The 27,937-nt window shown below is 35.7% G+C and overlaps 1 protein-coding gene across 2 annotated transcripts in view; it reads right to left on the reverse strand.

Moving 5' to 3' along the window:
* Window positions 1-27,937, reverse strand: part of LOC149783123 (mucolipin-3-like) — a 58,639-nt gene that overhangs the window by 21,161 nt on the left and 9,541 nt on the right. The window contains exons 4-12 of one of the 2 annotated variants that reach the window (XM_089931346.1): window positions 25,913-26,060; window positions 23,910-24,015; window positions 20,922-21,012; window positions 20,245-20,344; window positions 17,214-17,323; window positions 10,457-10,624; window positions 8,157-8,267; window positions 7,269-7,391; window positions 6,353-6,568 (exon numbers count right to left, since the gene is read on the reverse strand). In XM_089931346.1, the coding sequence (XP_089787472.1) occupies window positions 6,353-6,568; window positions 7,269-7,391; window positions 8,157-8,267; window positions 10,457-10,624; window positions 17,214-17,323; window positions 20,245-20,344; window positions 20,922-21,012; window positions 23,910-24,015; window positions 25,913-26,060 (1,173 nt within the window). Of the gene's footprint in view, window positions 1-6,352; window positions 6,569-7,268; window positions 7,392-8,156; window positions 8,268-10,456; window positions 10,625-17,213; window positions 17,324-20,244; window positions 20,345-20,912; window positions 21,013-23,909; window positions 24,016-25,912; window positions 26,061-27,937 lie in introns of both variants that reach the window. The other variant, XM_089931345.1, reaches the window with a different exon arrangement.

The raw sequence follows: 27,937 nt of genomic DNA on the forward strand, positions 1-27,937 counted from the left end.
GCTGTTTTTTTTTACAATAATAATGATTGATATCTGGGGACGACCGGTTTCGGCGCTGAAAAAACCCACGGAAACGCTCGCCACCGATGACATAAAAAAACTAATTGAGGATGAAATCGCTGATACGTTAAATTTAACCAGTGTTGACCCGGGCGAAATAGTTGTATTTCAAGACCGCCAGGGTAAACTGAAATCCAGTAATGTGTCGCTGAATGACGTTTTAACACGAAATAATGATGCCTCCGAGGACACTATCGCGCTGTATACCGGCGATGGACGACTTAAATCAGGTGAATCCATCTTGACGATAAATGGAAAAATAAGTACACTTGACAACAATTATATATCCGTGTCGGATTCGTTAAAAAATACTATTTCGGAGTTTACAACGCTGTCGGGCCAAATTTACACGTTACGAAAAAATTTTAACAGGGCTGATAACGCCATTAATAAATTCTTTGGTAAAAAAAATACCAAACCGCAAGAAATTACAATAACTATAAATGATATCACTGCGTATGGACAGGAAATAGAAACAATCAAAACTAATGTTGCAGCGATCAAGAATAATATAGACACGCATAAATGGACAATAGAAACAATCGACTCTAATGTTATAACGATCAGAAAGATTACAGAAACGCATAAAGGGGAAATAGGAATAATCAAATTTGATGTTGAAATGATTAAAGACAGACTACCGAAAATGACAAAAATAAAAATCCCTCATTGGAACATCATCAACGTAGTATACACGATTCAGCATGAATCATTCGATTGGACTCCTACGAATAATATAATAAGTATCACCGCAACTGTTAGGGGTATTTATCGATTGACATTGATTTCAGCGATGCAGTTTAATATATCATCGTCGAGTTCATCTGAGTTTAACAATACAATATCAACAATTATAGACAAGAATGCAACCGAACGGTTTACAATTAAAGCCGTTGATAGCGGTCTATTTAGGGCAAACATTACATGGTATGTGGAATTTGTAGCGGATCTAAGTGAGTAATTAAAAACACTAGCTCTTTTAAAATAAAAATGACCACCAAGGTAATTGAATCAGAGGTATCACCGACGTCACATCAATATCGATTCAATACCGTAAAAGAATTCTCCGCGAATTTGAAAACGCTTTCCGAACAATACCGTATAAAAATAAAAAAATACCGTCGAAAAATAACCACCATCGACGCGGTCGTGTACTCGGTGTCGGGTATAGTAGCCGGTACCGGTGTTATTTTATCCACGGTGACCATGATAGCCCCGATCGCTGTTCCAATCGCTATCTCCGCGGCGACAACAATTGCTGGAGTCGCCAACGCAATCACTAGAAAGATATCATCGTGTGCTCAGAAAAAACTCAACGAGTATACAGTAAAACATCAAATAGTATCCGACGCGTACTCGAAATTATCCGGGTTGATCTCGTTGGCGATAGATAATTCGTTTATATCCGATGCTGAATTCTCCACGATGGTCCAGTTGTATGACTCCGCGATGTCAAAAATCGAGGATTTTTCAACTGGAAGCTGGAAACCACGTGGCTGAAACAACTTCAATGGGCTTAAAACATTCTCCTGAAACAACTTCAATGGGCTTAAAACAAGCAGGTTGTTAATATTAAACACTAGAAACGACAAATAATAATAATGTCGCTGAACCCCGAAGGGTTTCAATTGCTTCAACGGATCGCGGAGAACACCACTCCGGTACAAACAAGTATGATATCGATAACGTCAACGAAGCCAGAATTCAATGTAAACTTCCCTTCTCCGATTCCAGTAAAGGAAATAGCGCTGGCAAAATTGCGAGTATATCACAGTTGGCCTAATATCCGAGCGGAAGCATTTAACGGACAACAACCTAATAACTCGCTGGTTTTTGCATGGACAAATAAACCCGATGGGACCCCAGACTGGAATGAGGTTACAATACCAACTGGGTCATACCAAGTAGAACAAATCAATAAAGAATTTCAACGCAGGATAAAATCGATCACTGGAAAAGAATCAAAAATCGCTATTACGGTTCATGAACCGACGTTATCGTCGACGATTGAAATAAGCATACCGGGGTATATGGTTGATATTTATAACAGTTCAATAAGAACCATACTAGGTTGGCCCGAGAATCCACCTAATGAAATCCCCGCGTATTTGCACACGAATGCACAATCGTATCATGAGATTAATCCCAGTTATCTGGATGATTTGTCTATTATAAGAAACACGTTATTACCCAGCGAGTTTATATTTCAAGACAGGAATACCATGCAATGGTTTTTTCCGTATAAGAAAACTCCTGAATCGTCCGCAGTGGTCACAGTTCGTTTAGATGATATCGCTAGTGTGTTTGCCGAGATTAATCATAATTACCAATTGCAAGTAGAACAGCTACGGCAAACAAAAGCACGAAAACACGTTGAGGTGTTAAATCAACTTATATCAGACATGGAATATATCAATGAACGAATCGTTAAAATAATATCCGATAGCAGCGATGGTAATAAACAAAAATTCCTAACCGAGTATAATATCACAGAAGCCGATTTACCCGATTTCAAGTTTCCAGGATACAACGCGCCAAAACTAAGAAAGTCTCTTAATGATTTTCTTGGTCCATCAACTATCCTCAAACACGATAACGGAGATGGTGGTAGGCATATTGCTCCATACAACGTAAATATCGCATCGGTGATAGCAATCAATCTAGTGTGTGATGTTATCGAAGGGAGTTACCAGGTAGATACCAAGCAATCAAATCAAGCTCAACAGGGGTATATCCTTTATTCATTTTCGCCAACAGCCCCTCCCGGATTCTTAATCGTTGAGAACCCGATTAATCCGGTCTATATGCGATGCCATAATCGGTTTTTAACGAGAATTAATTTTAGACTTACCGATCAGTCAAATAACCTAATTGATCTACAAGAGGAGGAGTTAGTGATCACTCTATTTGTTAGATCATTGTAAGCAGCAGGGGGGGCAATGACATCGACGCGGTCGTCGCTGTGTTTACCGGACGCTGACGACGCTGGGGATCGGCGCGCAGAAAGATTAATTAAACCAAATGACGTCACCATCGTGTAGGATGGACCGACGTCGTTTTTTTTTTTACCAGCGCTGACTACACCGGATCCGCTGAGTGCAGAAAGTAATAATTAAGCAAAATAACGATTGGACAAAATGTCCGATTCGCCCCCCCCTCCTGCTGCTTGGACTCTTCTACATGGTACATCCACAAACCCTCGTCTATGGTAAATAACATGTCATGAAGGGATTATGCTATACGCATTCTGATTGGTGGAATATTCATTTTCGGTTCGAGGCTGTTTATTTGTAGTGCGTTGATCCATTGTGTCATCTATTATCTAGACAACCCGACATGGTGTGAAGAAACTGGAGACACTGGCCATTGTTTTTACCATGCCGTTTAACCTAGGATTTCGAATATATGTCAATACATAGGTTGTCTATTATCAGGATCAGAGACACCGCTATGTAAAATAGACAAATCTACGTGGAGAGGCAAAGGTACCTGACACGTAGTTTAGCCTTTGAATGGGCATTGATCGGAAGTTTGTTTGAGAAAAACTGTGAATCTGCGCCATATATAATAACCTTTTTTGGTTACTCCACCTAATGGCACTAGAGTAAAGATACCAAGCATTGCTACTTTATGTGTTTGCAGGTTAGTGTCTATATCAAATTGTGTATGGTCACAACCAAGTCAAACTTAAAACCTTAGCCCTCTCTTATGTTTGTAGGTATATTTATTAATAAAAATTATCCTAGCCTGTGTTTGTACTGTATTTGTGGATATAGTGCCTATCAACACTCCTATTCATTCTTACGTGTGACAGAATATTTCATACCTCTTCTCGTACAGTCTACCCTTTTCGTAGGTTAGTGGGTGCAGGAGGTTTAGCTATTGCACACTGTGTGCTCATACCATAGTTCTGGGCATTGAATAGTAATCACAAAGTGAAGTACTGAATAACAATCAAAACTTCGATTTTTGACCAGAGATCACCAGGTGATAGATAGTACAAAGCTACTTCACATTTCAGTCACCCAATGTAAACCTACGGCTTGGCTTATTGTTAATTCGTTCGACCCCTATGTCCCTATGTTACTACTTAAATTAGTTTCTGATATACAGTCTACATTTATGACATTTATCGGCACGCGTTCGATCTAGCGACTGCTACGAACGATTTCTGGCAATTTATGATTTTGTAGGCCAAGACGATGGCCATTCTTTTGGAAGGATGATGAGGGCACTGTAGTATCTAAGATGGTTTCACACCTCACAATAAGTGCAAATTAAAGGCTAAGAAAGAGAGAGAGATTTGGTGTGTGCGTATGTGATGGTGTCCATCAGTAAGCATGCCATGTATTTAATATAATTGCAATGCTAGTAGATGATACAGGAAAGTAACATTTCCATTGGTCAGAATGTTACCACGTGATCAAAACGAATTGCGTTCATTTCTTTATGAACTGTTAGGAGAACTACTTTTCCACTTCTATAAATAGAGTCGCGTGTACAGCATAAGATAAACACCGCCAGTTAAGGCAGACATGAAGTAAGCATTAAAGAAAAACAACATGCTAACAAACAAACAAAAAATAATTGCAAAAATTTGGCTTTCATTGGTTGAAGGACTGGTATTGTGATGACCTTATTGCGATGAAGCTGGACATCCCAAGTGCTATAAATAGCTACGTAACAGAAAAACCACAAACATGTATTACTACGCTCAATTAGAATTTCTGTTTTTTAATGATGCAAACAAAATAACGTAACAAATAATTACAATTTCAATTATAAGAGTTTAACGTTGTTTTTTTCTGAGTTCATCGTGGTATAAACTGTCAGTTGCCGACTCACACAGCTTACATAATGCCCTTCGGGCGTTATTTGCCGTGTGAGTCGGCAACTGACAGTTTATACCACGATACACTCAGAAAAAACAACGTTAAACTCTCACATAAATGCGCATCGTCCTTTTATAAATGTCCATTGTCCTACTATAAATGCTCATTGTTTTAGTGTAAATGGTAACCATCCTAATATAAATGCTCATTGTCCTACAACAAATTCTGATCGTCCCGTGTGGGCGGAAGGGTTAACAGATTAAACAATTTGCTAGTCCTGACGATTATTCACTAGTACATCCCAAAAACAATGTCAGTCACAGTTAGAGATGAACAACTATTTTAATGCTTAATTATTACAATCATTCATAATCCAGAATTATAAACCTGGCCTTAGAATACCACCAAAGCTAAATGAAAAATTCGCTACAAGTTTACAAGAAAAATAGTGACTGAATATCATAACCTTAACTGTAGAAAGGATGACAGGGTAAATTAAGTCTTGTCATCCGAAAAAAAACACAAAGAAATAACTTAATAATGGAAATATAGAAATACCTCGTTTAACCTACTTATGATGAATCGAAACTTCTCAAGCATATGATTTCAGGCAATAGCCACAGTGCAACAGCGAACGTTTGGTAAACCACCTCTCCATTTCATAGCATTGGCATTATGTGCGTTTTCACAACATATACAAACAACGCCAAACTTTAAATGCAACATGCATCTTTATTATTGACAATACTTTAAAGACAGACTGATTAAATATAAGTAGGATGTTAATGACTATACCACTTAAATGACCACTTGACAAGTATACAAATCTGGTTTTCAGCTTTTGAAGTGCAACTTTACCCTTATGAATCTACGAAAACCAGGAAAGATGTATGAGCCTTATTTTGGAATACGACAAGTCAAATCCTAATTGTAATCACCTTTTACAAAGCAATGGAATAATGTGGATTAACGTAATTAGATTCTAGAGAGCTTGGGCAGGGTCCGGTGATTAAATTATCAAAAATTACGTTTCGGTTGTTTAAGTATTTGCTGGCTGTCCATTGGACTACTAGAATTATGAAAGCTACGGAATGTTAACTAGCTTCCTGCTATTAGACTAGGCTAATTTCGAACCCTAGTAGATATGAGTGCGTGTAGAATCACTTTCTATTGGTCACTGGGTGGACAATGTTTCATACTTCTCCCAAGGAATTCAGTCTTGTAGCATACAAAGGTTTTCATTAATAACGCAGACTTTAAGTATGGCCTGGTATTCGCAACGCTTCTCGTTTTAAAGACTCATATTTAGCATAAATTAAAACTAAATAGATAAACATCTTAGTTCTTTCAAAGTAAAAGGACCGTAATGTTTTCATTAGTATCTTAGGAAACAATGTATTGCAAGTTATCAGTGTTACTTTTATGAATTCAAAGATTGTTTCTGTAAGATTATAACTCACCTGTATGGTTTCGTAAGCGCTACTGAAGATGGCGATCAAGATGTTAAGCATGAAGACGGTAAAGATGCTTACAAAGAGCCACATGTAAGCCTGGGCAAACCACCAAACTGTTGAACTGCCTAACTTGTCAGTCTCTAGTGCATCAAGCGTCACAGTAATTTCGTCTCCGCTAATCGTTGCAAATAGTGTGTCTGCTGACATGGAAATCGTCTGGAACTAAATTTTTGAGGGAAATATCATGTTCATGACTTTAAGTTTTCCTAAAATACTCTAATTTTAAAATGGATAAAGAACAAAAGCGCCATTGATTTAATGACTGGGCAAAACTATTTCAAATAGTAAATAGTGACGTTAAGCGATCAGCTAATATACGCGCCATTATAATGATGTAGGAGAAAAGTGAGCGAAAGACACAATAGATGACTAACAGGTCATGTAAAGAGAGCTGTATAAACTCTAGACTAAATCAGGTGTTGTGAACTCAACATTCTGTAAAAGGAAACATATATACATTACTCAATTGTACTGGCGCAAAACCTCGTTTACTCAATTAAGGTAATAAATATTCTTTGCATGTAATATTCCTTGCTATAACAATAGAACAAACATGTCGCTAATATTTTGATTATGTATATGCCAACACTTTGGTTTGTTCATGAAGAAGCCAAACATTACAGATGTTCCTATAATGATAACTGCTCGTTTCGCACCTATGCGGTCCCAGCTGGATCCTTAGGATCCGCAGTCGTAACGCCTACGTGTCCCCAGTCGAAAGGATTTCCTTTGAACTCCTCTTTTATGTTAACCTCAATTATATCTCAGGTATATGTCAAAGTATAATATAATTAGCCAGAACGTGTTGTAAAGGTCAACATTAAACATAATATATTAAACGAGTTTACACTCATACTGTTACCTTGTTGTGGTAAGGACCCAGCACAACATATCCACATAAAGTAAAGCCAACGAAAAGAAGGCATACGCAAAATAAATATGCCACAACGTCAGGGATTGCATGGTACATCGTCTTGAAAAGCAACTGCCAAGAAAGATCATACTTATTAGCAAAATTAAACCTTTGCACGTCATATATGAATGAAACTTGCAGAAACAAATTTGCTGTAACGATGGAAATATGGGTGTTATGCACCATATGGTCTCTATTAATTTATGCTTTTATGAGTTTAATATTTAAATATTTTATATTTGGACACCACTGACGAAATTAATACCGTGTAGAATGTAGATGCTATTGAATATCGTATTCTACACACAGTCTAACAATCCATTTTAAAATATATTTGAAATAGAAATATGCAGAAAGGTATCACAATAACGACAGTATGAAAGTTTACAATAGGATGTTCACTTAAAATACTGAAACAACTATTTATCTAAGACCGATAATAGTTAGTAAATATCAAGCTTTAAAAACTATTTAAGAAAATACTTAAGCTTGCTTCTTGTGTATTAATAGAAGCAATACTAAAATGTACGTGTGCGAGAACACTGAAATTGTTATCGCCACAGTGAAAATACCACTTTTATCGCCACAGTGAAAATACCACTTTTATGGCCACGGTGAAAAATACCACTTTTATCGCCACAGAGGCGATATTGCTTTTGGAACTATTTACTTTTCTCATTGAAGAAATATATCTGCCCTTTCGTATGCTATTATAAATTATATTTCCATATTGATGTCTGTTTCATTCTTGTATTTCTCGGTCACTTACTCGATAGATATATAGATAGATAGATAGTTAGATAGATATATAGAACGTTGACGTTGTCCTGAACTCACGTGGAACTTTTTGTTGAAGTGAAGATAGCGTGCAAGGCAAATCCAGCATAGAAGACAGCCAACTCCCATGTCAATGGCATTCGCGTCATATTTAGAAAGTCTCCAATGCACCTAATTGCCATTATATATATATATATATATATATATATATATATATATATATATATATATATATATATATATATATATATATATATATATATATATATATATATATATATACATGTGTGTGTGTGTGTGTGCGTGTGTGCATCAAAATACCTCATTATAAAATAAACTTCCATAGTTTTCAGAAAAATCTGACAGAAAAGACACTAGTGGTATCTGCTAAAAATATAATTTGGCTGTCAGGGCATAAATGTCAGTCAGGATGAAAAATGTGGATGGCCTATATATTTCATTTTGATTCACTCTCTCCTTAACCCTAACCCTCTGCAATTAAGTGTTAAAGTTATTTGTTCAATATCACTTCCATCTCACAAATCCAGTCCCTCGGTGCGTGCACGTGCAATATTAAGTAGTTACCCGTCTGTCCATATACTGTGCATAATTGTCATCTGCTAGAATTACTCATGACTTTGTCACAAAATTCCAATGCATAAATATTTCGATGAAATGATAGAGTGTGAGCTGAAAGAAATCGCCAGAAAATGACGAAAAACTCAGTCCGACGCACTAGTACTCTAGGCGAAATAGATTCTTAAACAAATAATCTTAATAACTAATTCGCAACTGTTGAATACTATTGGTTAGTTCGTTCTTGAAATAAGAAATCTAGAAATGATTCTGCAAAGATTGTTATCTCAGTCTAGTCACCCGTCCTTAACACTTTGATGGTTGCAATTCTGTGTTGTTTATCCGACAACGGACAAAATGGACCACAGGTGTAAAACTGATTGGTTCCATAAATATTCCCATTTACGCTGAAGCTAATGAAATCGACAAAAAGGTATAAAACTGATTGGTTCTGTAAATATTCCCATTTTCGCTAGGTGAAACATCCATGTCACTTGATTTTATTCACCATCTCCACGTTTGGATTCACCAATTCTTTTATTGATAAATATGTTAGATTACGTTTGGAACACAATTTACATACATTGATATATTATGATCTGATGCGTTTTTAAACATTCTTTTTCATAACTGAAACATTCTTGTCTTAAAAATGTCCACGTGAATAAATAATAACAATATGATGGACTGTTACAGCATGTTGTTTTGGTATTATTTTAAAGATATTTTATTCATATTTTCTCAAAAAATATTGGATTGTCACAAGTTGGTGACTATTTACCGTCCTTATGTAAATGTGTAACAAAGCAAGAATAGGGTTCAGCAGGTGATACTTTTCCTGATCACTAGTTGCGAAGTTAGATGATCGGTCCGTAAGTCTAAGTTCATCAAGTTGTAAAATAAATAATGTATCCTTAGCTGCTGTTTCAAACATTTAGCTATATTTCTCTGGTTCTTATATTTTGATACTGGTTTGGGATTTTGAGTTTGGTCCTCAATTTGTCTTCGTTCTTATCTCTGGCCTTCATTCTGATATAAGCCATGATTTATCACTAGGCCTAATCATGTCTCATATATATATATATATATATATATATATATATATATATATATATATATATATATATATATATATATGACTTATAAGAGTAGATGTAATAAGAGTAGATATAATAGTTTGTACGCTTGATCAACAGTCATCTTGTTGCTGGATGTCTTGTGGTTTTTCTTTCTTTAAATACCTCTGTTTTTATAGTTACACACATTTATCTGCTTCTCATGTCTATTCAGTTTATTGTAAATTATTGTATTGCAATGACCAATCTACACAGGCAAAGTCTGGATAGTAATGTCACTTCGACTCTTGTCTATTGCAACCTTGGTGTAATATAGATTTATTTATTGCCTGCCGCCTGTTAGCATTAGCCTAAAAGAAAGCTGGGGCCGAAAATGTATGAATATTTTCCCGCACTGGCATGGATACAATGTTGTAGATTGTTTATTGTATATCTGGATTGCGAAATTATATACCACATTTTTCCTCTCGCTTTGTTAACTTTTCTGCATAATTGTCGATCGTTAACAAAACTTAGATGAATGACGAAATATTTAACCAGTAAAAACGTTTCGGTCTAACTCTCACACATGTAATAGTTGTCATATTCTTCCACCATACTCATCGTATACATGAGACCTATCACACTGACGATGGTTTAACTAAAACCCTTGCACCATTTTGATTGTTTCTTTTATGTGGTATAGAAATGCGCATGTATTTTGCTTACCTCCTTTGTTTGGCCAGTATCTATTGTAGCTGCTAAAGTGAAACTGTCCCCAATTATGACTGGAATATTCCATCCCTTGATAAAACAAACATATTCTTTGAAAGGAATGCCATTTGATAGTCCAGGAAAGTGCCTCAGGGAGTTCCCCTTCATATATTTTCTTGTTTTCTGTCAAATTAAGGATTTATTTTTCATGTACTATCTTATTTTGATTTGAGATATTCACGTCTAAAAGTAGTGGCTAATAAAGAAAGAAACTGGGAGTGAAGACAGACATAATACGCAGGGAATGACAGAAATAAATAAAATCCAACATTCAATTTGAGATCTTGGGATGAACTTATGAAACATGATGTGTAAGACAGGATGTGATAAATTGATCCAACCACAAGGTCAAAATATGTTTGAACAAGTACAGTTTCCTGCATGAAAAGGAAACACAAACTTGAAATTGTCATTATGTTATTCTTAATTGATAATGTGTATGAAGTTTAAAAAAAATAAAATTCAATTATTACACACCAAACTTGACTTGCTGTAATGAGCAGTACCTCAAAGAACAAAATGATAACCGAAATATTGGACTCGGTCATACGTACAAATTAGACTGGTTGAAAAATAAATTTGGCGAAACCTAATGCATAGCAAAGGGTACAGAATTAAGTCTAAAAATGCACAAAGGAACCACAAACGGGACGAACATTATAAGATACAATCAAATACATTCCTATTTAGATATGTGTAAGTATTAGACCCCCAGAAGAAAGAAACAAAGATACTAAAATGTATGTTTCCAGTTTACAGACCGATCCTACTGTTAGGTGCCGAACTCAGAAGTGTTTTCTGTACCTCGGCAAAAAGATTAATACATACAAAGTAAGAAGGTCCTATGTTGTGGCTATTTTCCGTCTTCTCATCTCTCTTCGCGAGAGTCTCGTATAATTTATGTTATATAAATAATCAATGAATCACGGACGCTTAATCTATGCAAAACAAAAAAGCCACTCTATTGCCGATTCTGACTATGATTATGATATATGGCACATCTCTGCGTCCTTACCTACAATTTTGAGGAATTGTTTTCCAAATGGACACTTAAGTTGTGGTACTGAAGAAAAAAGTGTGTACACTTTGACTCTGTCACGCAAATGCGTATAATTAAAACGGAGAAATTATAATGGATATGTTTTAGCAGCATCAGCTGGAAGGACTCAAACAGGATTTAAAACATGTCATACACTTTAATGATGTAGCCCTGAGACAGACGAATGTAGGGCTTGTGCCAGCTACATTTAATTCACTGACCAGTCACATTTGAAACGAAACAGAAATAAAATCTCAGCTCGTGAAAGCCAGTAAACTTGAAATTCACAGTCAAGCAGGATATAGTCTTCTTTTAAAATCACTTGCATAATTGTTGAAAACATCAAAACAAGCATATAAATGACATTGTATATTAAAAACATTTGCGATTGCTTGTTAGAATCATCTCAATAAGAGGGAGAAAACAGCAATAGCATCTTGGCTTAGATCATCCCGTATGCACAGTGGGCGGAATCTACTACACTTGGGCATTTAACTATAGTTATTAAAGGTCAATGCATCGATTTGACATTATGTTCTCCTTCCTTAATTTTGGACTATGAATGGAAGGTCACTGATGACCTTCACAGCAGTGATCACGTTCCAATCTCCCTCGTAAATATTAACTCTACAATTGATGACGCAATTCCACAATGGAATATTAAGAAGGCCAACTAGGCTAAGTTTGAAACACTCTGTCAGACTAGGCTGAATGAGGATACAGTTTTCAAACGTCAATGACCCATTTCAGGATTTTACTTGACAAATGTGCTACACTCAGCATTAACCAACATTGGAAGAAATGTAATACCTGATAAATGACGACACATTGTCTTATATGGTCAGTTTGAATGAAAGCTTTAAATTTGACAAATGTACATTACTTGAGCTTGTTAAAAAAATTAGTAACTTATAACACCGAATTTTCACGAAGCATACATAATTAAATGATTGATTGATTGATTGTATTTTAACGTCGCATCATCACTGTTTGGCTTTTTAGCGCCATACAAAATGTTATATGTATAATCTTCTAAAAATTATAAAGCGGATCATACCGACCGGCGATATAAAAACCAGATAGTTGAAATTAAAACGATAAGATGGCAACGGTGGAAAACAAAGCTTCCCGATATACGGGGGATGTGAATGGTGTATGTTAATGAAGAGTGATGAAAAGGTATTGAAAAAAGGGACGGTATATATATATATATATATATATTGCATAAAACTGCTCTAGGTGATACCATCAAAGTTAGAGTTTAGAGCGAATGTTCACTGCTTTCAGGAACTCTATAATACAAGTGAGGTTTATTGTATCAGAAAGTTCCTTCATGTCATGCACATTATAATATGGATCGCAAGTAGCTTGCAGGTCAACACACTCTAGCATAAAGTGCTTAACAGTGAATTGTTCATGGCAAGAAACGCACTCTGGTCGGTCTTCACCTTTTAGGATGTGGCAGTGGGTTATATAAGTATGACCACTTCGAATTCTTGTAATTAATATCTCCGCTGGAGCAGCCTTTTCCTCATCCTTTGATCCGTCGGTATAAATTCTTGTGTAGTTTTTAAATTCGGTGAGGAGTTCATGATACGAGTTATGGAAGATGGATGGGTTTGTCTCAGATTTGTTTCTATCGTGTAGCGTAAAAAGTACTTTTGGTTGTTTCAGTAGCCAGGAAGGTGTTTCAGATGTGGACGTTTCTGAATTGTAGAAAGATCATTTTTTGTACTGTCAAGGCTGGATGCTATTCTAATGCCAAAGGAAGGCATGGCATTTGGATTATTTTCGTATAAGGCTTTGTACTTGGGTTGAAAAACAGCCGAAAAAGCAGGGTTCAGAGGGTTTGATCTTAATTGGAGAGCATACTTGTGCGGAAAGCATTTCTTTACGATGTGATAAAGGTGATTCGTTCGCTTCATCGAGGAGGCGTTCACATGGGGATGTCTTGAATGCTCCCGAACGAGACTTATTGCCTGTTGATGTATTGGATCAAGCATTTTCAAATACGACTTTCTAGCTGAACTATAAACAATGCAACCATAGTCAAGTTTGGAGCGAATAAACGTTCTATATAGATTGAGTATGACTTTTCTATCAGCACCCCAGTCAGTGTGAGCTACTACTTTAAGTAGATTTAGAGATTTTAAGCATTTAGCTTTCAAATTCTTTAGGTATGGAATAAAAGTCAGATTTCTGTCGGAGACAATACCTAAAAACTTTGTTTCCCCAACAACTGGAATAGGTGTTCCGTCCAGCGTGAGGTTAGGTTCATCGTGGTGTCGTCGTAACTGACAGAAATGCATACATACTGTTTTTGATTTCGAGAATTTGAAACCGTTTGCATTGGCCCAATTTTGAATTTTGTTTATATTTTGCTGCAGTTGTCTTTCAATTGTATGTATGTGCTTTGACCGATAACATATTAGAAAATCATCAACGTATAACGAGCAATCCACACCAGGAGTTTTGGATTTCGGGAATTTGAAGTCGTTCGTACTGGATAAATTTTGAATCTTGTTGATATTTTTTTTGAGTTGTCTTTCAGTTACATGTATGTGCTTTGATCTATAACATATTCGAAAATCATCAACATATAGTAAGCAATCCGCACCAGGAGCCAAACACTTGGTGATGCTATTGATTTTGTTGTTGAAAAGCGTCACAGATACAATACTGCCCTGGAGCACACCCATCTCTTGCTCGTGCAGATCTGAGAGGGTAGAGCCCACTCGTACCTTTAATTCTCTGTCTGATAGGAAGTTTGATATGAAAGAGGACAGACGGTCTTGTAGACCTAGATCGTGCAGGTCATTTAGTATCCCGTACTTCTATGTCGTGTCATAGACCTTTTCTAAATCAAAGAAAACCGCTACTAAATGTTCCTTCTCGATAAATGCATCGATTCTAACCAGATGATTATTTGAGTTCCAACCATATCCAACGCCACTTTGGAAAGGAGATATTAAATTGTTTGTTTCCAGGTACCATACAAGTCGAGAATTGATCAGTCGTCCCATTGTTTTGCACACACACAGCTTGTGAGCTTACAGCAATGGATGGCAAATTTGTGTTTGAAAGGGATGACGCTATGAGGGGCTCTGTTGTTCACAATAACAGAAACTCCTCCTGAGGCCCTGTCAACATTCTAGGAGTAGGGGTTAAACAGGGAGTAGTTTTTAAGTGTGATTGTATCCGTATTTTTCAAGAAAGTTTCCTGATGGTATAGTACTGCAAGATTGTGTTAGTTTAAAAGCAGAAGAATATCACGTTAGTTGACTTTAAGTCCTTGATAGTTCCATTGTATGATGGTGTTCTTCATTATATGCTTAAAGTGAGGATTGTGGAGCTAGATTATACCTACCTTCCCCGAGGTAATTTGTGAGGTTTTTTCTCTGAAGGAAGTACGGGAGTTAATTTTTTGTTGGTAGGTCTATATCTACCTTGAGAGATACCTGGAGGACATGGAGCAGTTTCTTCTGCATCCATATCCTCAAGGTATCCGTACATGTTGTGCAGCTTTATAGGGGCATCAGACCCCTTTTGCTATCTGTTTATGTGTTTTACTTTTGTTTTTTTAAAGACTTAGGTATTGAGGGCTTGTTGAAAGTTCTCTATGTGAAGATTGTGATTTTTAATGTGGAATGCTAGTAGCTCCTGTTGCATCTGGTTGATCAGTTTGAGCTTGTCCATCCTTGGTTGTCTTTGGACTGGTTTTTACAACTGTTGAGAAGGTTGGGCCATGTAGATGGGTTCGAGATTCGACCATCTTTCTGTCCTCTGGGAAGGGAATGTTTGACGTATATTATACACTCTGGAGCTCCGTCTCTAATTTCCAGGTCTCGCATTCTTTAGAATTAGCATGGTGACCTTTGCCACAATTTGCACAATGGAGAGTCGTGCTGCAGTCTTTTTCTCGATGGCTGGTTTCTCCGCATCGGCCACATACAGAGTGCTTCTGGAGCATCTCTCTTCGTGGCGATCTTAATTCTGATACTTCAAACAACGTAGAGGGTTTGGAATGTATACTTTACCTTTAACCTGTAAAAAGCCAACTTTTACTACCTTAGGTAGTGTTGGTGTGTTAAAGGTAAGTATGATGGTGTTCGTGTCCTGCAATTGAGTACCACGTTTGATACGAATCCGTCGAATTGGAGTAACACCTTGATATCTCATTCCCTCGACGAGTTCAGTGTCGCTGACGCCAGCGAGGTCTCGGCAGCGAATGACACCTTTGTATCCGGAATATTATTGAAAGTGTGAATTTTTCCGATAGTCTCAGTTTGCACCTTGCGCTCACATTCAACTATCAAGCTACCCGATTTTAGTTTCTTTACACTTTTCGGCGTGCCGACTAGGCCAAGTATAGTCTTTTTGAATATAAATAGAGACAGCGAAGCAATTGCTTTCGTTTGATCTTTTGACTGAATAACCAGGAAGCGTAGGAATGATTCCACGCTACATGGTTCGTCATCTGAGTGTGTAAGAGGCTTAGAACGCTTAAGTTCGTTTTTTGCTTTTGTTTTCCATTGATGTTTTTTTTTTAAAATTCATCACCCATGTTCACCCACCAGCAGCGGAGTCCAATAAGGGGACACATTTCAAGTGTCAGGGATACATAGGTGGTATACTCGGTAAGTAAAGACACCTTCTAATTGACCCGATAAGCCATCACTTTCTAGGAAGTCTTCTGAGAGTAGGACAAAGGAAAAATAAAGGATTAGATAGATGGGGCGACGGTGGTATCAAGAGATATACAAGGAGAAAGATAAAGAAGGTGAGAGAGTAAATAAAGTCTTCCTAGGGCTCGGTGTGACCAGCCGATTTTTCGAGACCGGGCCCATCCCGACCACCTGTTTAAGAGAAGTAGAGGCCAAAGTGGTGTATTGCATGGAAAACCTCTGCTCAATTACAAAGATTCTTTCCTTCCCCGACACGGGACGCAACCCACGGCAAACAGGTTGCCTCTACTTAGTCGCCTGTTACGACACGTAGCGAGGCACGTCGGGCCAATTCTACAACCCCGGACCCGCAAGGGGGGGGGGGGGGTCATAATTAAATAAAGCTTCAAATAAGACATTGTCGTGATTTTTTGTATTTGTCAAGTTTTTTTAGAAACATGCTGATCATGCATAGATGATATAGAAATCTACGGCTGAATGGCCAATGGGAGGCCACAGGTCTGGTGCATTCAGTACGATTTGTTCATGTCCAAGATGGTAAGAAAGTGTGGTACCACTCACACTGCAGTTAGGCTGCTAAGCCTACACACATACTATAGAAGATGACTGACGGGAATCAGGACAAAAATTCATTATCAAATCAGAAAAAGGACAATAGTACATGACAATGAAGTTATATATTGTGCTTTACTAATAGTATTCTATCCTTCAATAAAAATATTTATTTTAGTGTAATTAAGGAAACATTAACATTGCGATAAGTAATGGTACAAAAATGCTTCCTGATGATCATTGCTTGCTGTAAAGAAAGGAGTACTGTGTCATTATGAGAGCCAGCATTCAGTAATATTACTTTTTTTAAATATTATTGAAACAATTGACCCCTACCTACCCTAAATTTTCTTTAGGATGAGGCCTGAAACGCAAATTATTTTGGCCTAAAATATAATATATTTCAACGCTAAAATCTCGTAGAAAAATGTCTCACACAACAGAAGTATAATCCTGCTAGAAGATCTGATAACATGAAGATCAATGATATGCCAGACAAGGCCTTCACGGCGTCGGCAAGCTGGGTTTCAATTATAGTCTTTATATCTGAAAGAATAAACCGAAAACAACTGTAATACTTGCTATATTTCAGTTCTAAGTTGATAATAATTTGACAAACAAAATAACATAGTATCCAGTGTACAATAGTCATTTCCTATGCAAATTTCCTGTAATTATGTCTTTACAAATATGACTACATCAACCAGTACTACTGTCATTAGGTCAATAACATGTGAGGACGGTGGAAAGACTTAAAGCTATGTCAAACACCATCTCACGTTTCTGTTGCTTATGTACTAGTTCATATTTATAATGTTTTTAAAGGGCGTTTCTACGTTCTAGTTGTTTGAAAGGTTGGCAACACTGTAATGACGCTTTCTAGATAAAATGATTATCCAGAAGTTATTTAACATTATTTACCGATAATTCAAGTATTTGATTAATAAAATATTTTGTCTGCACAATAGCAGTACATGCTATCAGTAAATAATGTTGATTTTTAATGCCAGCAACCACGAGATACTACTGGAGTACCCGTACTATCTCAACATACAATTTCGAATCTGGTATCGGAAAAAAGAACATTTTCTGACTGGTTATGCAGAAATATTGCGCATGACTCCCAATAATGAGTAACTGGTATCAGAGACCATTCAATACAAAAGTGTGATAGATGAATGCCATAGGAACCAACCGGGGAGAGCGTTAAAAATGATGCATTGAAACTTGAATCTAATACGTTACAATACATTTATAACACGTTAAAGCATACCTGTAACGCATTGAACTGTATAACGCGCAATACGTATAGTTGGTGTGTTAGAAATAACGCATCAGAAACTAACCAAAAGGATGCGATCTGAGTCCCGTGCAGACCAGGTCAGATCGGCCACACTGGTATGTCCGTTTACAAACTAATTTACTTGAACTGCCTCAGCAGGATGCAGTCTTTATGAGTTGATGGGTCATTAAATTCTAGAACAAATAAATAAACTAATGCATTAAACACAGACGGTCAATCCAATTAGAGCGGGAATGTCATGCATTTATTGATGCTATGAATCTACTATCTCCTTTGAAATGTATAACTTCTTCGAACAAGAATGTTTGTTATTAGATGATAGGGCTGGCATTGTAAAATATCTATGGGTATATTGCTCAATCTAAATTTTAATAACATAGTTTCTCGAAACAAAATCATTCTTTCCTACATACAATTATTAACAATAAAAATAGTTATAATGTATTTGATTATGTAATCATGTTTTCTCCAATAAAGACTTCTGATTGCAAGAGGATATATTGTATTTTCAATAAGTTACTATGTTATCATTCGCATCTTGTGTTTAAAATCAACATTCATTTGCTTGGTTGTAATAAGTATGCAATTTATTTTTTAAAAACAATTCGTATTTGATTCCATACAAACAGATTTCGTCTAGGAAGATCATTACATGTAATCTTTATATTATAATCCTTCTTTCAGAGTACAAGATACGTATTAGCCATTCACTAAATTTGAAGCATTCTATAGGTTTGGTCTCACTAGAGCGCCGCTCAGTGAGACGCTCAAAAAAAAAAAACATTCTCATTAGGGCTAATCCCATTAGAGCGCAAAAAATCTCACTAAAGCGCATTCACAATAGGGCGCGGAGAAAATAATTAAGTTCAACAAGATTGAATTGCCATCACGTTTGATTATATATATATATATATATATATATATATATATATATATATATATATATATATATATATATATATATAGTATGTACAAAAACGGCGTTGTCGTCACTATTAGAGAATAATTACTAGACAGAAACGAGAGAACCATCAATACACATTCTTTTATACAACTATTATACCTTACACCGGTTTATTCATTTTAATACGCAAATAAACAAGTAGATAAAAATGTAATGCAAACTAAAATACAAAGTGGCCATTCCTAGCACAAACCCGATACTACATGAATAAAACAATATAGATACATATATAACACATACACAATACTGTAATAGATTGATCCTTGGTCAAGATCACTACAATTTAGAGACCATGTTATATTAACCAGACGCAAGACCTAGTGTCTGAAGAAGGAAGTATATGTCATAAAGAAATATACCGGGAAGGAAAACAAAGAAACCAGCTACAGGGACATTGTGAGTACGACACATCGTAAAATAATAAAATGTAAAGATCAATGATCAACACCCCCGATCGAGAATAATAAATACTTTGTTTCTTCAAAATTCTTTTCAATAGTTCGCGCTCTAGTGATACTAGTTCTTCGCGCTCTAATGGGATGCGCCTTAATAAGATTAGCTCTAGTAGGACAAAAATATTTTTTGAGCTCTAATGGGATAAGCTCTAATGGTCTGCGCTCTAATGAGACGTTACCATTCTATAACACTAAGTCTGAATGGCCTCTTTCAAAACCAGGAAGAAAGTATCTGATTCAGATAACAATCTGAAAGTAACCTTTAACATGTTTGCGATTTGTGATAACGCATAACAAGTAATATTTCACGCTTTGTGTGCAATTGGTTGCAATTTGTAACATATAAGTTTCTAGTGTGTCATTCATAACGCTTTAGACATAAACCACATTTGATCGAATAATACCTCCTCAGCTATTTACGGCCGTTTGTAATGGAACAATCAGAGTAATTATTATGCGCTAAGGTGCACGATAATGATGTAGGGACTCGATCGTACGACTACCCTAAACAAAGTCCTCTGAATCTACCAAAAGGCGAATCTGCCTAATTTCTTAAGGAGGGACCATTTTGGTATTTTTCGCAAGACAAACAAAAATCCCATTTATCCAACACACCCCAAAAACTAAATGATCGTTCGCTTTTTTATACTCGTTCTCACAAGCACAAAATAATTCCCATCTAAGTCGACACACTTCGATTACCTTCTATTATATATGCAAGAAAGACAAAAGTTTCTAGTCTTACTTGGTATGTCAACATTGATACGTTTGCAGTTCACTTCTTCGGTATCTGCATGTAAATCGACCAAAGCCTGACCATTGTTATCTTTGTCTATAAAAGATATCTGAAAACATAAAACAAGTGTCTTGAAGTAATCCATTTTAACCAACACACAAGAATCCCACTTCCTTTCACTGATTACATTCGACTTGCTGTGTTAATAATGTTTATCCTTCATTGAAAAAAATCACATTGTGTTTATCTGTCAAAATTCATATAGAAAACATAAATGGAATACTGTGCCATATGTGATACATATTTGAGCTGAAACGAAAATGGGACTCAAACATAATTTCTTTCAACATCGAACTCAGCGGGTCCAAAGAAGAATTAGGCAGTGAAAATTAATAGCAAAATCTGACAGGATGAATTCCAACGTGGAAGAAAGTAAGTTCCGAACTATTTATGTGTTGAGTAGTCAGTGTATATTTCAGTAGATATTCTGGGAATAAGACCGAACTTGTCATAAGAAAGGGATAGGCACTGTTAAACGCCTCGATATGTTCATCGTCCTTTAATTCGATAGATATATATGACTGTCATCTGATATCATTATTAAAGCGAATAACGCATACATTCCCACCGGCCCAATTCATAATCGAAGAAACATTAGTTTTAGGGTTTCTTTTAACTTGACTCACGACTCCTTGTATGCGGAGACATCGACCACTTCTAGTCAAACTGTCAAGTCTCAATGAAAAAATATGAAATGTCAAGTTGATCTTCAGAAAACTGCAAGAAAAAGGACGGAAATTTAAAACATTAGGAAAAGAAAAGTTTAAAATTTGATAATTTCAACGGATCTACTTTGAAAATTCATTTTATGTTTAAAGATTCTTAAGTAATTATGAATATCCCTTTTGTGAAGTGAAACCAGTAAAATGAAAGCATCATACTTTCAATTTATATTTCCGGCAAAGTTTTATTTTTTAATGATTTGTAAATATAGTTGCTCTCTATTTCGTTGCATGTTTTTGATAAATGGCACTTTTTGAAAGAAGCTGAAGGATTCCCTCCCGAAACTAAATTTAATATCTAAAGGTACTCACTATATAAACCGATTGTCTTACTATGAAAATAATCCGCTCTGGTTGCTCAGATATACTTTCATATATTGTCTTACATGGGTGTGTGCGTGATTACTATTGATTTATGCCCATTACGGTAGAAAAGAAACACAATTTCGCATTTTGATAGCCTGCATTGAGTTCCGATTACTCTTGGTTTGTTTTGTTTGTTTGTTTGTTTTTGTCTTTTTAATCACTGGGTCTAATGCAGTTTTATTTGGGTAGAATGTGTTTTAGCTGAGCAGTCCAAAAACATTTTTTGGTAGTGACATTGGGAACGTCAGAGCTCGTGCACGACAATTCGAATTGTTAATCATTGAGTCGATCGTTGGATTTCTTTTGTCGGTTACACGCTGTGTCTATGTGAAAAGTTGTTATGTACAATGTTAAGAAATCACTGGTTAAGGTTGATATGCCCGTCATTGCTATTATTCAATGCATTTGGACCATACGACCTCAACTAAGGACAGCAGCAACTTTACACTGTGATTCATATTAACTAACAGGCCTATGTAGATTAGCCTATGTAGATTATCGTATGTTGATTAGCGTATCGTTTTTCTAAACAAGTAAAAGTACTTAATCAACTGCCACTTAAACAGTACATTTATTTTCGTTAGCTTATATTCATCACCAGAAATTATAAAGTCGAAACAATTTGGAAAGTCCCTATAGATGTAAATTTGAACATGTACAGATGTCTTCGGACAATAGTTTTCATGAACAGACGTAGCTAGATTAAAGTATTGTAATTGCAAATGGATATTAAACATTTATGAATCGTGTGCCTCTTAAACAATATTTTATTTTATAATTTGTAGAACTCACAAGAAAATGATAATGTAGAAAACATTTCCAAACATGTTCCAAACAACTGTTACATGTGAGCGCATGCACGTGTGTTTTCACACCATTGTATTCATGTATACAAATGGTTGTCATTGGTGTTACTAATGAGCAACCTGAACATCAAAACTACATGTTCATAGTGCTGGGTCAAGGTAAATGTGAATCTTTTTAACTTTGTCAATTTTGGTGAAGCCTTGAAATCTAAAAAAAAGAAAATTAAATCCCTTGTTCTGGTGGCAGTTCATTAAATATTTAATCGATTAGTAATTACAATGATATAATCTAGCTAGTCTCATCATTTTCAGTTAAGTATAATACATAATATATAGTTTCTGCTGCACTCATATAAAGTCATATCGCCAAAGTGCATTGTGGAGTGACAGAGATATTTGAACGGACCGTGAGTGACACAAACATTGGTACTTTTGCAGCCCATTACAAGGTACATGAAAGAAAAATAAATTAAGCTACAGTATGATATGATATCAACGACCTTAGACATTTTCTTCACATTGTTATGGCACTGAAGATTTCACAAAATGCACCTAGAAATGTAAGTAGATTAGTTGGGGCTTCCAAAAAGAAGACACAACAAACAATGTAAGTTTTCGATGTAGGTATGAAGTTCAAAAGTCCATTTGACTTATGTTCAAAGTGGCCTTAACCTTCTAAACACAGTAACCTCTCACGTGCAATTTAATTGTAATCTGTAGTGCATTTATAGGCAGTGGAATTCACATCGTGATTCTTTTTCTTATCTTGGTTCATAATGATCATGTCTTTTACCTTATGGCCTTTAAACCAGGAAACTACTTTTCATTTGCACAGGTACTGCATATGTACGTCTTGCTGAGGCAAATGTCAGTTGAAATTAGTCAAAAACGCATACAAGGCGTTTTCATGCAGATCTTAGTGACTTCAACCTTAATATTCAGCAGAAAACGTCCCCACCGGCAATATTTTGCAGGGGTACTTGAGCTAGAACTTCTGTTATTGCGTGCATGTTGCATGTTCCGTATGGACCAAAGGACAAATTCATAGAATTATACATTCAACCATTGACAGGTGAACACGATATTATGTTGGTCTTTTTATTACATTTCTGAAGTTAATTTTTCGAAATGTAAAATGTTTAACTTATCTTATTTCTTTACACAAGATTTCCTGCTACTGAAAATTGAGTTTATATCATTCTGAGTGTGACCTGAGGTTTAATTTTATGTGACATGAGCCGTAATGAGGACAAATGACACAAACATTTCTTTCTGTTATTTTTTTCCATAGCGCTAGAATGATATATGTTACGATTCATCCTTTCTAATTCACCACAGAAAGCAAAGATAAATGATAACTGACCCTGGAATAAACTACTGATGCTTTGTTGCTTCCATGTTTTTAAAAGTAAGCAGCTGGTTAGTTCTAGACATTGTGCAACCGTGGCCCGTTTAGCTAAAAGCATTCATGTCTGATGGTCTGATGTTAGGTGGTTGTTACTATACGCAATATACAAACTCAAAAAGTAATAAATTCAATAATTATCAACTAATGATATAAAAATATAAGTATAAGTTTGAAAGTGGTATTGATCTGTGTTGGGGTCTTCATAAAATACACGCTCCAATACGAGCAGTCATACGAATTATACGTTAATGATGTTATAAAAGGATTCATCTTTACTATTTTATTACCTAACTTTACGATCTAAATATATACCTGTTAAAAGCTATGGACGCACTGATATTATTGTTCTTCAAGTCAGCCGCGATGTCGTAGATATAGTTTCCACCATTCATGTTAACTTTGGATTTAAAACATACATCTGAAAATAAAACGTTTGAAAACTAAACAGTAATTTTCCAACCAGATGAAGATGTGGTTCATTTATGTCTGAACTTTTTTCACACTGCGCAAAATATTGATATTTGTCCTGTATACTTGTTCTCTTCACATCTCCGCTGTCCCAGGTTCATTGTTCTGTGCCGACAAAGATTAATGTATGTTCATGGTCAGTGGTTGGTGGATTCCCCTTTAGTTTCTAACTCTAAGAAATGTATACGGTGTCAAGAAATGTGCTACGAGTTCTTAATATCACTTAACAAAGTTAAATAAAACATAATTGGTTGGGTAAAATAAAGTAAAAAATAAAACATTTGTATTTTTAAGAACTAACAATTTTCCATTCGTAGTTTATAAGCTACATACAATTTATATATGATGATGTTGGATGTGTCGGAATAAAGCAATTGGAGACACCCATACTAGATTAAATTGTTATTTGCCAATGGCCAATGAATACACATGTAATTATGGTTTCAACAGTAGATTAATAATTCAATGCCCTCTTAATCAGTTATGAAACTCGTTCATTAATAAAAAATAAAAATAATGAGTACAACATTGTTCAACCTTGTTGGTTATACCATTCTGTAGAAATCCCCTTTGCACACACACACGCACGCACGCACGCACGCACACACTAATGGACCAAAAATACGAGTGGAAACCTGTTTTAAGAGATTTACAAAAATGGACGCTTGATTAAAATCTTGAACTTCAGGGTAGAAAGTATATGATTGTTGTAGCGATTAAAATACCGATGATACCAAGATAAAATAACCTTGAGAGCGAGAGGATCTTACTCTACATCCATTGGCTACGTTGCACACAAAGACTCTAATATGTTTAATGCTTTGTTTTAGCTGTTGTTGTTGAAACCTCTAATAAGGTTCTAAACTAAATAATGTTTACATATTTCAATGACTGAAGGGTCTTTCCCCCACTCTCAAACTATGAAGTACATCCTAACAGGAGATACATAGGATAAAACTATCTTAGTCTCAGTAATCTGTGTGTGTGTGTGTGTGTGTGTGTGTGTTATCTGTGTGTTTTGGTAGGTCAATTAATATGCCAGTTTTACATCAGTGATCCAGGTATCGATCTCTGTATACCTCTCACAACATATGAGTGTAATACTGGCCGAACAGTTCGATCCAAAGCGGGAGAAAAAGGGGATTACAACGAGCTTACGGTCAGTAGCAATAGTTGTTGTTGTTGTTGTTGTGGGGTTTAACGTCATTTTTCAGCACTCGATAGGCTATGCATGGCGGCCAGTATTAATGGTGGAGGAAGAGCCCCGTAAAACTCCGAGCAGAACCACCGACCCACGAGAAGCTACTGAGGTGAGATGGCAGTGATCCGTAACGGAGGGCGCTTTAGACCACTCGGCCACTCTGGGCCCCCAGCAGCAATGGTAACGGTCAGTATAAAAACGCTATTGACTGGGATCTCCAAGCTGAGCACCCTAGTCATGTAGTGTTTGTAACGAAAAATGTTCTTTATTTAAATAACTTGCAAGTTTAATTTTAAAGCATCGGTTTTATTTGCTGAATCAATAAGAATGAAACTACATACTAATACAAAAAAGCAAATATGAAATTTCCACAATGAAAGCGAATCGCCCCAATAGCTGTTGAACTGTATTTGCAATGATTGCAAATGTCACTCCCTTCATCAAGTGGTCACGTTTAACCTCCATGGAAGCAAATGCATATATATTTAAATGGTGTGTACAAGTTTTTGTGTAGTATGTACGCTGTATCTTTATTCAAAAGAAGGAAAACTATGCAAATAAATTCCTTATATATATATATATATATATATATATATATATATATATATATATATATATATATATATATATATATATATATATATACCATGTATTTCTGGTTCATGCTTGGCGCGATCCAATTCAATAGTGTCGTATGTAAAATAATTCACACAGAACGTGACTGCACGATCATCGGTATCGTTACTTCCGTCTAACATGTATATGCCAATTGCGTCATTCGGAGAGCTATAGTACTGCAAATACAAAGGCAGATAGTCAGAAAGTTGTTGCAGAATAATATGTATAAATTAAAAAAGCTATGAGTACATAGCCCAGGTTTATTCTTTCCAGTATTTCCAAAGAATATTTCACTGTTTATTTTCTTTATCATAATTACTGCATGAATTAATTTAATGTTAAAATACATGCAGACACAAATACATACACGGGCGAACAATTATTGGAGAGAATATTCAATAAATATATTTTCCATTTTAATTTGCTTTATTCTGCTTTTTATTTTGTAATAATGTAGAAAAGAGATTTCAAATTTCATTTTTATCACTGCTAATTTTCCTTTTTGAAAATGAAATATTAATATAAAACACATTAAAATTGTATATTTCTCGATCTTTCCACCGAATCTATAAGGACATATAAACATAAGTAAGCAGAAGAAAGAGTAACCGTAGGTTGGTGTAAGTGTGGCTGATATCGTTCCAAAGCAATTAAAAGTTTAAATGTAAGGTTAATTAAAAACAAACTAACCTCTCTCTCTCTCTCTCTCTCTCTCTCTCTCTCTCTCTCTCTCTATATATATATATATATATATATATATATATATATATATATATATATGAATGAGATGTTTGCTTTCATGTACATCTTTAAGTGCCATGTACAACCTGGTCAAAAAGGGCATTGCGTTCTGTTCTGACTTCCCGCAGTATCCGAAATGGAACGAGTAAGAATGAAATCACGTCGAACATTGCAAAGTACCTATATACAGAGTAAAGCACGTATAGGTTTTAATTGAATTGTTCTGAATTCGGAAATGTATACCCAAAGTACGTTCACTGTCCTCTGACTGGACATTTCAAACAACTGAAAACGTATCAATGAAAAGTGAAAATCGATAACTTTTTAATCTTACTCGAGTTGAAATATAACTACAATTCGGGCATCTGCGTTTTGCCAATTTTAAACCCAAAGTTTAAAAATTGTGTTTCTTAATATTATAATTTTGAATGCATACCGAAGGAACAGCCAATAATAGACATTAGTATATGCTCATTTGTTTCTCCGTTAACTTTTCATAGTCAGAATCGTGCAATATTTTACGATAATGAACTCGCGCGCAACTTCATATTGCACTCATAAAAGAACTACTTTCGTTTGTAAACAAACAAGGGACGCAAAAGCTAGCCCTTTTGATAAGTAAACAAGTCATGTACACTGGCTTAGTAGGCGCTTTACGTTTTGGTTGATTAAATTTGTTTCTGAATGAAGTAGAGCAGATGTTTCGTAGACTGCCACATACCACCTGCTTCGGCACATTTCACGGTAACTTTTTTATACAATGTTTCGGATTTAGGCTAGCTATGCAGTGAACACCAGAAAGGGTCCTTACACAATACATGCAAGTGACGAGGCATCAACTGTCTTCTTTAGCTGGTAATAAGAATGGCAAAAAATATACTTACAGATTTACATTCTGAATTTCTTCAAAACGTACTTTCTTAGTTCTGCAAATCCGAATTACATGAGCCGTGTCATGGGTTCTCAAGCTGGATTACGCATTTCGAAACTGTACTTTAATTTCGAATATATTCCAAGTGCAATTACATCCTCCTTATAACACTCAAAATGAAACAAGCATTAGATTCCATAGCGTCTTTTTGATAATTGTAAATGAAAGACTTCATATTTTTCCCCATAGTATCATTACAAACATTTAATGACAGAAACAGAAACACATTTGCAGATGTCAGCTCGCTTCTCCATCGCTTATTTAATTCGATGTTTTTCATTCGGAATTGTCTCATTAAAATCCAGTCCTTAATCAAACAAATTCGTAGAATCTTCAAAAATACCCAAATCTATTAATTCCAGGTCAAATGGAAAAGTTGTT

The sequence above is a fragment of the Sinohyriopsis cumingii genome, chromosome 14, assembly GCF_028554795.1.
Source record: "Sinohyriopsis cumingii isolate HCF-2022 chromosome 14, ASM2855479v2, whole genome shotgun sequence".
Classification (NCBI taxonomy): domain Eukaryota; kingdom Metazoa; phylum Mollusca; class Bivalvia; order Unionida; family Unionidae; genus Sinohyriopsis; species Sinohyriopsis cumingii.